Source organism: Phyllobates terribilis, unplaced genomic scaffold, assembly GCF_046119375.1.
Source record: "Phyllobates terribilis strain yellow unplaced genomic scaffold, ASM4611937v1 Scaffold_9__5_contigs__length_417890890, whole genome shotgun sequence".
In the NCBI taxonomy this organism is placed as follows: Eukaryota; Metazoa; Chordata; class Amphibia; order Anura; family Dendrobatidae; genus Phyllobates; species Phyllobates terribilis.
In genome coordinates this window covers 150,137,560-150,149,870 of record NW_027362769.1, presented here as the reverse complement: position 1 = coordinate 150,149,870, position 12,311 = coordinate 150,137,560, and the positions used below count along the sequence as shown (strand labels likewise).

The following is a 12,311-nucleotide window of genomic DNA, read 5'->3' as shown; positions in this document are numbered from 1 at the left end:
AAGACTGAAAAATGATGACAAGGGTAATAAGTGGAAACACAGGGGGTCAGGGATTATGAAACATAAGCCTTGAGGTCCATGAAAAATTTTTTTTTACAGTATTGTTCCAATCTACGTTAGTGTTTTTCTGACTAAACAATGATATTTGTTGGTTGCTAGCATTGGGCTGTTTGGCGTTTTTCAACTCTGCTTCGTAAGGGTGTGTGCACACAACGTCTTTGTTCCACTGGCAGAGCCGAGTTTTTCTAGGCGAAACCATTTCAATTAATTGACATTAGTTTTTATCCTGAAGAGGATTCGCTGGCAGCTTTGCCATCATTTTTTGATGCGGCTCAGTCGCAGGCATTTTACACTATAGAACATGTTAATTCTTTTCACGGTTTCAGAACTCTGAAACAGTTAAAAGAAGAGACATAAGACGGCACAAGTGCACTGTCATTTTGAAATTGCTGTGAACTACGTTTATATTTTGAGGTAGTTTCGCAACGCTTTTTCAGGAGGATTCCAGGCAGAAACCCCCTGAAAAAGGAATTGTGTGCACATACCCTAAAGTTATGATCACACAGAGTTTCTTAAGGAGCTTTTTGAGCGGATCTTCTCCAGAATCCTACTCAAAACACTTGGAAAACTCTTCCTATTCATTTATGCTGGAAATCCACTTTCCTGTTCATATGACGCATTTTACGTTTTTTTTCTTTGGAGGTTTTCAAAAAAAAACCTGCTGGAAAAAAAAAGAGATCACTTCTTTGAAGCTGATCCTTATAGAATCTACTCCAAACTAAACACTGTCCAATCAAACGGCTGCAAAAAAAACCCGAATTCCAGAACACTTCAAAACCACTACCAGAAAAGAAAAACTTCTCTAAAAACAGAGCCATTGCTGAAAGCAGTTTCTATTTAAAAAAGTTGTCGTGTTTGAATGCCTCAAAAAGCTCTGTGTGTATATAGGCTTAGGGCACAGTGATGGTCACCAAACCAGATCGGAGAATATAGAAGTTTGAGATTCATTTCCTGTCTCATTAAAGGCTCAAGCATGTGTAATGTCCATCCCCATGCTTTACACTGCAGCTATGCTTGCTTAGCTGAATAGCTGTGTATAAGCAGTAAGTAAATCAGCATGAAGGGCTGGTTTGCTTTAAAGCTATGTAAATACAGTACAAAGGCAAATCTGACACATAACTTCCAATATTTTATTCTCAAAATTGCAAAAAAGTAAATGTCATCTGTTCCACCAGAAACTGCCCAAACTAAACAGTCCTAAACTTTTATGTGACTCTATATATAATTTTACTGTATTCATAATCCAGGTATTCTACTCAGTGATCTTTCATGAAAAAAACACATTTTTTTTAATGAAATAGTGTCTCACTGAGAAAGAGTTTCATAATGTAAACTGCACACATTATTATACACATCTCTTCGACCTGATTAGTTTGATGTATTTCCTTTGATAATTCATCTAACCTGATTGACAGATCCTCAGTGTCCCTCTTCCCTGCTGTTAAATCTCTGCCCATCTAACCTGATTGAAAGACCCTTGGTGCTTCACCTCCCTACTACTGAATTTCCTCCCAGATAACCTGATTGACAGCTCCTCAATGTCCCTCCTCCCTGCTGCTGCTGAATCTCTCCCACCTAACCTGATTGACAGCTCCTAAGTGTCCCATATATAAGTGATTTTCACTAACATGTCCTTGATTTTTCTCCAGCAAAGGAGTGCGGTGGGGTGCTAACGGAGCAAGAAAGAATTATTAAATCTCCAGGATATCCTAACGAATACGAGAATGAACAAATTTGTTACTGGCACATCCGGGTTAAGATTGGTCAGCCCATACATCTGCAGTTTCTAGAGATGGATATTGAAGAAGACACTGACTGTGTGTCCGACTACCTAGAAGTATATGACAGCTATGACGACGTTCACGGTTTAGTGGGAAGGTAAATCCAATCTAAAATGTACTCAATGTACGCAACAATGGCAAACATACACATCAGATACAATGCTGGAGTGACCCCATCAATCCCGCTTTGCACTAACCTCAGCAGGGCAGAGTGAATCGCGTATATACCGATCTTCATCAGCACAGATGCAAGATTCCAGTTGGTTATGTGGAGTCATGCAAACCAATCAGAGCCAAAAAGGTGGAGTTACCAGATACAGAGGGCCGCCAGGTAGAGAAGAGCAAATATTTCTCATTTCAAATTCTCCAGCTCCTTTGAATTTTTCTCCAAAAATTTAATTTGCAGTGAATCGATTGGCTGTAAATCGCAAGTATGGCAAAACCTTCAATTGCACTGAAAACACATGTGTAACACTCTGAGGTCTCCTAGGACTGTATTGAACACTTTAATGCAAAAAAAAAAGTCTTACTAATGTCCAAGTGACCTCATCAAATATGGCGAAAAGTAAATGGATTGAAGCAGTTTATCACTGCTGTCCTGTCACACACTATCAGTAATGTTTATTCGGTGTTTTATGGCTTTTGTTCCATATCTCTATGGCTAAGCTGTGAGTTGTGACGCCCCCCCCACAGTTCAGATTTGATAGTCCCACTTGATTGGTTGTGCTATGCTATATAATGTGATAGCTGCAAGGCATTACAAGGAAACCCACGCAGTTTGCCTGAGCCTTCTCTGGCTGATGTAATCTGCTGCTTTGTGTAAAATGGCGGTGGGAATTTACAGGTGATTTGCACAAATAGTTTGAATTCGAAGGGTCCAGCGAATTTACATGAAATCAATATTCTCATCTCTAGCACCTTGCACGCATGGCTCAGTGACGTATATGGGGCTGCCAAGTATAATATCACTTAGAACAATTTTAAAACGCTTTTTTGGTTTATAAGTCTCCTCACCCTGAAATGTCAAGCTTGGCTTGTCATTCTACACAAGGAGAAACGTTACCCCTTATACCCCAGTCCAGAGCCTCTCACCTAGTCAAATCAGATCTCAAACTTTGCACTGATGAGGGGCAACACCTCGAAAACTGTGTCTGCAAATTGATATTCTGATTTGGCTTTTATCCTAAGTCATATTTCAAAGCTCGTTAAGGAGTAGTGTCACGGGTGTGTCAGAGGTGACAGACAGTCGCCCTGCAGTGGGTTGCAGGAGATCTCTACGTTTGGCATTGTAGACAGCCTCTTAGATAAGAGGCTGTCTTTAGGACTGAGCGGCTACCTTTCTCTTGCTAATTAGCTCTCTGGCCTGGATGTATATATACCTGGTGTGTCCGAGAGGGAGACGCCGGCTATATTCATTTCTACCTGTGAAGATTAGCAGAAGCAGTACTTCGTCCTCTCTGGAGCTTGAGGCCGTGTGCTTATTTGGAGTTCATCTAAAGCTAAGCCATTTTCCCCTGTTTTGTCCACCCTTGTTGTCTACAGAGTTTAGTGGAGGTTGACTAGTGCTCATTTCCTTCCATCCCTAGCCTTAGCCATACGCCAGGGAGAGTAGGGCGAGGCACGCGTGCGGCGATTGCTGAAGAGACAATATAGGGACGATAGTTGAGACAGGGTGACGCTAGACCATACTAGGAGGTCTCCACTTCCCCCCTTTCCCTAGTGTCTGGGCTCCCTTTCCCTTTTCCCTCTGTGTTGCACTAAGTCTTTCCCACACCTGGCGTGACAAGTAGATATTGATTTTTAGGGATATTTCATCCAATAGGAGACGCTAGAGCTCTAGTCCTTTTCCTCTCTGAAGAGATAATTTGCGTAATTTAAACGCTTTTATTCATTTTTTGGGAGGTGGCAGGAAAGGTGCTATAGAGGGGTTGTATAGAAGTGAATAAAAAGTGAGAGAATGGGGCTGAATTACTTTAAAATTTCTTTTAAAATTCTGCAAGTACCTGAGCTGAAATATCCTACTTGCAAATACAAAAAAAAACAGGAGAGGAAATAATGACTGAGAATAATTGTGTGGACATTGCTTTTCTAAATAACCTTTGAGGGTCTATGGACGGAGCGGAGGGGGGAGGGGCGTCACTATAAAGGGTGGATTTTTTTGACAGCTGCTTTTCACATAAATGACAATAACCTGTACAGTAATACTGAAGAGCTGGTAATACAAAACTAACAGGATTTTGTCTTCATTTCTCTAGATTTTGTGGCGACATGCTTCCCGACGACATCATCAGCACAGGTATTAATAAAGATTAGTGATACAGTATATCTGATATCTGTTTACTATGTAGACTACTTATATTATATTGGACATGGATAATACTACCCATAATAAACCCTAAATTTATTCCTACTCTTCCCCTTTAGCTGCTGAAGTGCATATTAACTTCAGTGGCAAGAAAGAATAATCCCCACACAAGTGGTCTCCGAGCTGTGACTCTCCAGGTTTTGCAAAACTACCACTCCTAACATGCTCTGAAGGCATGCCCTGGACCCCCGCGCTACAAAGCAATAGTGCTAATTACTGAGCCCCCGGGCTGTTCAGGTACATAGGAAAAATCCTGACCTACAGCATTTGATTCACAAATAGTACGTATGACAGCCCTCTTTACACTCCAAGCACATACCGGACCCCCTAAGCAGTTACAGACCATACATAAGACCCCCTAACCAATTACATACCACATACCAGGCCCCCCAAAAAAATACAGACCAAACACCAGACCCACTAAACAAATACAGACCACACACCAGACCCCCTAAACAAATACAGACCGCACACCAGATCTTAAACAAATATGGAACACAGAAATGACCCCCTAAACAAATACAGACCACACATAAGATCCCAAAACAAATACAGACCACACATAAGACCTAATAAACAAATACAGACCACACATAAGACCTAATAAACAAATACAGACCACACATAAGACCTAATAAACAAATACAGACCACACATAAGACCTAATAAACAAATACAGACCACACATAAGACCTAATAAACAAATACAGACCACACATAAGACCTCCTAAACAAATACAGACCACACATAAGACCTCCTAAACAAATACAGACCACACATAAGACCTCCTAAACAAATACAGACCACACATAAGACCTAATAAACAAATACAGACCACACATAAGACCTCCTAAACAAATACAGACCACACATAAGACCTCCTAAACAAATACAGACCACACATAAGACCTAATAAACAAATACAGACCACACATAAGACCCCCTAAACAAATACAGACCACAAACAAGACCCCCTAAACAATTACAGACCTCACAAAGACCCCCTAAATGCCAGATTAGACCATTCTTCATCAGTTTCTTATACACAGTTCAGAAGAAAACCTCCTGTGTACAGACCCCAGACCAGCCCCCTCCCCCATGTATACAGACCCCAAACCAGACCCCTCCACCATATACAAAGCCCAAACCAGCTATTTATGTATTCAATCAGCTGTTAGCGGATGGAAGTAAACAGTGTATGGAGCTGGGACAGCACAGCTCCATACATTGTATAGTGGTCGTTCTTCGGTACTGCAGTTAGGCTGCCATTGATGTGACTGTGATCTGCAGTACCTGAGAGCGACCACTACACGGTGTAAAGCACTGTGCTGTTCTGACTCTGTATACTGTCTCTTCCGGTCGCCACGGCTCCTGTTAATAGCTCATCATGGGAGTGCCAAGCGTCAGATCCTCACCAATCTGATATTGATGACCTACAGTGGGTACGGAAAGTATTCAGACCCCTTTAAATTTTTCACTCTTTGCTTCATTGCAGCCATTTGGTAAATTCTAAAAAGTTCATTTTTTTCTCATTAAAGTACACTCTGCACCCCATCTTGACTGAAAAAAACAGAAATGTAGAAATTTTTGCAAATTTATTAAAAAAGAAAAACTGAAATATCACATGGTCATAAGTATTCAGACCCTTTGCTCAGACACTCATATTTAAGTCACATGCTGTCCATTTCCTTATGATTCTCCTTGAGATGGTTCTACTCCTTCATTGGAGTCCAGCTGTGTTTAATTAAACGGATAGGACTTGATTTGGAAAGGCACACACCTGTCTATATAAGACCTCACAGCTCACAGTGCATGTCAGACCAAATGAGAATCATGAGCTCAAAGGAACTGCTCAAGGAGCTCAGAGACAGAATTGTGGCAAGGCACAGATTTGGCCAAGGTTACAAAAGAATTTCTGCAGCACTCAAGGTTCCAAAGAGCACAGTGGCCTCCATAATCCTTAAATGGAAGAAGTTTGGGACCACCAGAAGTCTTCCTAGACCTGGCCATCCAGCCAAACTGAGCAATCGTGGGAGAAGAGCCTTGGTGAGAGAGGTAAAGAAGAACCCCAAGATCACTGTGGCTGAGCTCCAGAGATGCAGTAGGGAGATGGGAGAAAGTTCTACAACGTCAACAAACACTGTAGCCCTCCACCAGTCGGGCCTTTATGGCAGAGTGGCACGACGGAAGCCTCTCCTCAGTGCAAGACATATGAAAGCCTGCATATAGTTTGCTCAAAAACACATGAAGGACTCCCAGACTATGAGAAATAAGATTCTCTGGTCTGATGAGACAAAGATAGAACTTTTTGGTGATAATTCTAAGCGGTATGTGTGGAGAAAACCAGGCACTGCTCATCACCTGCCCAATACAATCCCAACAGTGAAACATGGTGGTGGCAGCATCATGCTATGGGGGTGTTTTTCAGCTGCAGGGACAGGAAGACTTGTTGCAATTGAAGGAAACATTAATGCGGCCAAGTACAGAGATATCCTGGATGAAAACCTCTTCCAGAGTGCTCTGGACCTCAGACTTGGCCGAAGGTTCACCTTCCTACAAGACAATGACCCTAAGCACACAGCTAAAATAACAAAGGAGTGGCTTCAGAACAACTCTGTGACCATTCTTGACTGACCCAGCCAGAGCCCTGACCTAAACCCAACTGAGCATCTCTGGAGAGACCTGAAAATGGCTGTCCACTAACGTTCACCATCCAACCTGACGGAACTGGAGAGGATCTCCAAGGAAGAATGGCAGAGGATCCCCAAATCCAGGACTGAAAAACTTGTTGCATCATTCCCAAGAAGACTCATGGCTGTACTAGCTCAAAAGGGTGCTTCTACTCAATACTGAGCAAAGGGTCTGAATACTTATGACCATGTGATATTTCAGTTTTTCTTTTTTAATAAATTTGCAAACATTTCTACATTTCTGTTTTTTTCCAGTCAAGATGGGGTGCAGAGTGTACTTTAATGAGAAAAAAAAGAACTTTTTAGAATTTACCAAATGGCTGCAATGAAACAAAGAGTGAAAAAATGTAAAGGGGTCTGAATACTTTCCGTACCCACTGTACCTAAAGAGAAAGCCATGAATTTTCAAAGATCTTGACAACCCCTTTAAAGAGGTAGTAGTATTACGCCTAGTAGAAAATGTCTCAGTAATTCAGAATGCAAAAATAATAAGTGCCCCGCCGCCGCACACCGGGGGTAAGGAATACATTATGAAAGCGTCTCCAGGACCAATTAATTATAATTACATGTACTGATTAATCACGGCTGCAGATTTGCACCCAAATAGAGTTGTAAAAATATTACCAGTCCTTACTCATACCCTGGTGACCTTTTTTTAAATATTTTTTTTTTTTACTTCTGTTTCAGGGAACGTCATGACGTTAAAGTTCTTGTCAGACGGATCCATCACGGGAGGAGGCTTCCAAATCAAGTACACAGCCCTGGAGCCGTACTCCCTCCCGGAAATGCACTCAAACTTTACGTCCGAAGCCAACTTTGACTTTATAGATTATAATATTAAATAAAATATTTTAGAAAATGCGTTTTCTAAGGCAAAGAGCAAGTGAAATGATTTCGATGGTGGTGGTGGTGATTCATCTGTCCTCGCTCCGGCTGTTCTGGGCAAAGCTCCAATCCACTTGAACGGGAGATGACTGAAACACTTAGCGTCCAGCCGACTTTGATAGATGACTTCTTCAAGTTTCCATGTTACATACTGCAGTGACCACGTTCATTAATTACGAGAGGCCCGGCGGCCGATGTCTGTTCATACACAGAGTTATTATTGGGGGATTATAGTTTTAGCAAATAAAGATTATTTATTGCCTTTATACTTTCTGTATCAGTTTCTGACAATATTCAATATCTCTTGCTGTCATTCAATAAGACCCTTCATTGATTGCTTCCCCTTAGGCCAGGGTCATCTCTCTATCCAAGAAAATAGGACTGATAAAAGTTTGATCAGAGTGTGATCCGATTTTCTTGGAGGTGGAGAGAAAAAAAAAAAGAAAAAATGTCTCCATCTTTTCCATTATTTCAGTCCATGAAAATTGAATATCAAAGGCTGACTGTCATTTCCAAAGAAAGTAGTCTTGTCGATGGCTTTTAGGCACACATGAATTTGCCAATTTATGCACTAAATATCGGTCACGGATGTGACAAAAGTGACAGACAGTCGCCCTGCAGTTGGTTGCAGGAGATCTCTACGTTTGGCATTGCAGACACCTTCTTAGAGTATGTCTCCAGGACCCAGCAGCTACCTTCCTATGGCTAATTAACACCCTCCCTGGGTGTATAAATACTTTCTGTGTTTCAGAGGGAGGTGCCGGCTATATTCATTTCTACTTGTGAAGGCTTTAGCAAGAGCAGTACTTCATCCTCTCTGGAGCTTGAGGACATGTGTGCATTTGTCTGGAGTTCGTCTAAAGCTAAGCAATTTCCCCTTGTTTGTCCACCCCTGTTGTCTATAGTGTTTAGTGGAGATCGACTAGTACTCATCTCCCCCCTTCCGTAGCCTCAGCTATACTCCAAGGAAAGACAGGGCGAGGCACGTGTGCGGCGATTGGTGAAGAGTCAATACAGGGACGTTAGGGAAGACAGGGTGATATTAGATCAGCCTAGGAGGTCTCCACTCCCCCCCTTTCCCTAGTGTCTGGGCTCCCTTTTCCTCTTCCCTTTGTGTTGCACTAAGTCTTTCCCACACCTTGCAAGACAGTATCTTCATTTTAACTTTTTTTTCTAGAGCAGCAATGCAATTCCAATTTCATATATTCCATGTTTGACCTTCTTTGCTGGGACCTAACCTATCAACCCAGGAGAGGTATCATATTAGGTTAGGTTTCCCAGCAAAGAAGGTCATCTTGTCATTGGCTGTTGGGCACACATGAATTTGCCAATTTATGCGCTAAGTATCTTCATTTTAACTTTTTTTTTTTTCAAGAGCAGCAATGCAGTTACAATTTCATATTCCATGTTTGTATCCATGTTTGAGTTACAGAGTGCAGCTTTAATTTGTTAGCCCATGAAAATCAGATCGCACTCAGATTTTCACAGATTTAGACTTGAATGGGCGAGTGCCATCCGATTATCAGAGGCAAATTGGGCACACTGCAATATCTTTCCTCAGACCACTTAGTCTGAGGAAAAAAAAATCAGACTTGTGCACGGTCCCATAGAATAACATGGGGACGAGTGCCATCTGTCAAAATGACAGATAGCACTCGTCCAAGTTATAGGGTCGTCTGCACGAGCCCTTAATAAAAGTCACTCCTGTTCATGGGATGGACTGTGCATCATGTACTGTACGGAGTGGCTATAAAATGACAGCAAGCAGAGATTTTGAAAAGAGGGAAACAATTCATACAGAAACTATATTGGAAAACTATAACTTTTCATTATACAAATAATTTTAGTTGGAGCTGGATTAACCCCTCTAACAGGAGTCTGTCATGAGCATTATGGTGACTAAAGCAAGAACAGCGTGGGCTACGGGACTAAAGCACTTTTTGGATGCAGACAGTCAGCATTTCTAAAGGAAAAAAAAAACCTTCACGCATTATGCAAATTAGCTGGTACGTGTCCAGAGGGCGGTTTCAAGCCCGGGAAGTACTCTGATTGTCCACAGTAAATCCTGTGTACAGTCCTACTGTATCACTGACTTAGGCAATGAGATTTTGCACATCTGCCATGTATTCCTGGCTTGGTGCATGAACAGTACTGCTGTGGGCAACATCCTCACTGACATCAGTGGGGTCTTTTTAGGGAGAGTATTGCACAAGTGCCAGGCCAGAAACGCACCGTGAATGCGCAGAAGCCTAGAATGTAAATCTGCACATGTTTTGTCATTTTCCCAGTTTGGATACTGCCTTAGTAGCCATAAAGCTCTTGACAGAGTTCCTTTCAAGGGAATGTGTCATAAAAAAAGGCCTATTGTTTAAATCAGGCTTTTATATTTATATATATTTTTTTGTTTATTTTTTATTAATTTATTGCTATTTTTCATATTATGATCTGTATTAAATAAAAAAAAATGCAATTTTCACACTGGTCACTAGGCCTAATATTAAACTCTTACTTTCTGACCAACGCCCTATTAGTGTAGAAGCGTTATCTGAGCACGCTCTAATCTAGGAAAAAGGTCAGTAGAATAACTACAGTCCAATTGGCCCCAGTACAAAATTTGGACCTGGGTCTCCAACTGCATGTTGGTCAGATGTATGAGCCCTTGTATAAAGCCTATAAAAACATGAATCACCCCTCAATATAATAATGTCCCCCGTCCTGTCTCCTTCAGGTAATAATGTGCCCCTCCTGACCCCTTTCTGTAATAATGACCCCCATCCTGACCCCTTCCAGTAATAATATCCCCCTTCTGGCCCCTTCCTGGTATAATATCTCACCTCCTGGGCCACTTCCTAGTGTACAATCCCCCATCCTGGGCCCTTTCCAGTAATAATGTCAATCTCCTGGCCCTTTCCTGTAATAACCCCCCTTTCAATCCTGGGCCCCATTCTTATAACAATATCCCCCATCCTTTACCTCTTCCCAGTATAATATCCTCCATCCTGGGCCCCTTCCAGTAATAATGTCCTTCCTTCTCCAGCACATTTTAAAAGTAAACAAACAATTATTCTTATCTTCCCCCGTACCCACGACATTCAGTATCCTCTTCTATAGCCAGCGCAGAAGCCAGCAGATGACTTTGGCATGCCGGCATAGGCAGCACATGACATCACTGCCATGCAGCGTCCGCAACGCACAAGACAATGTCAGCTGCCGGCCTCTGACTGACCGGCGGCGTGTATTGTGGTGCAGGGAACCAGTGGGCACTGCAATACATTTCAGCTGAATGTATGTCCAAGAACCGCGATCGTTACGTCCCTGGAAAAGGTCATTGTGAAAGGAGGGGGGGGATTAGCTGTGACATCATCTATTGTGAATTGTGGATCCTGTGTTATCAGCTGTATCAATGTTATCAGTCTTTGTACAGGAGGAGGAGGAGGTGAGCTGTGACATCTCCTATTGTAAATAGTGGATCCTGTGTTATCTACTGTATATAGAGGTGTTATCAGTCATTGTACAGGAGGAAGACGTGAGATGTGACGTCACATATTGTGAATGGTGGATCCTGTGTTATCTACTGTATATAGAGGTGTTATCAGTCATTGTACAGGAGGAGGAGGAGGTGAGCTGTGACATCACCTATTGTGAATGGTGGATCCTGTGTTATCTACTGTATATAGAGGTGTTATCAGTCATTGTACAGGAGGAAGACGTGAGCTGTGACGTCACATATTGTGAATGGTGGATCCTGTGTTATCTACTGTATATGGAGGTGTTATCAGTCATTGTACAGGAGGAAGACGTGAGCTGTGACGTCACATATTGTGAATGGTGGATCCTGTGTTATCTACTGTATATAGAGGTGTTATCAGTCATTGTACAGGAGGAAGACGTGAGCTGTGACGTCACATATTGTGAATGATGGATCCTGTGTTATCTACTGTATATAGAGGTGTTATCAGTCATTGTACAGGAGGAGGAGGTGAGCTGTGACGTCACATATTTTGAATGGTGGACACTGTGTTATCTATTGTATATAGAGGTGTTATCAGTCATTGTACAGGAGGAGGAGGTGATCTGTGACACCACCTATTGTGAATGGTGGATCCTTTGCTATCTACTGTATATAGAGGTGTTATCAGTCATTGTACAGGAGGAGGATGTGAGATGTGACGTCACATATTGTGAATGGTGGATACTGTGTTATCTACTGTATATAGAGGTGTTATCAGTCATTGTACAGGAAGGGGAGGAGGTGAGCTGTGACATCACCTATTGTGAATGATGGATCCTGTGTTATCTACTGTATATAGAGGTGTTGTCAGTCATTGTACAGGAGGAGGAGGTGAGCTGTGACATCACCTATTGTGAATGGTGGACCCTGTGTTATCTACTGTATACAGAAGCATTATCAGTCATTGTACAGGATGAGGAGGTGAGCTGTGATAACACCTCTTCCTTCAAGGGAACAGACATTAAGTGGTTAAACACAAAATAGACCTACAGGAACCATAGCAATCAGCAGATAAAGG

At 42.0% G+C, this 12,311-nt stretch overlaps 1 protein-coding gene across 1 annotated transcript in view; it reads left to right on the top strand.

Moving 5' to 3' along the window:
* Positions 1-10,256, top strand: part of TNFAIP6 (TNF alpha induced protein 6) — a 34,981-nt gene extending 24,725 nt beyond the window's left edge. The window contains exons 4-6 of the mRNA XM_073647210.1: positions 1,710-1,938; positions 4,097-4,137; positions 7,585-10,256. Of these exons, the coding sequence (XP_073503311.1) occupies positions 1,710-1,938; positions 4,097-4,137; positions 7,585-7,742 (428 nt within the window). The 3' untranslated portion in view covers positions 7,743-10,256. The remainder of the gene's footprint in view (positions 1-1,709; positions 1,939-4,096; positions 4,138-7,584) is intronic.
* Positions 10,257-12,311: the final 2,055 nt, after the last annotated feature.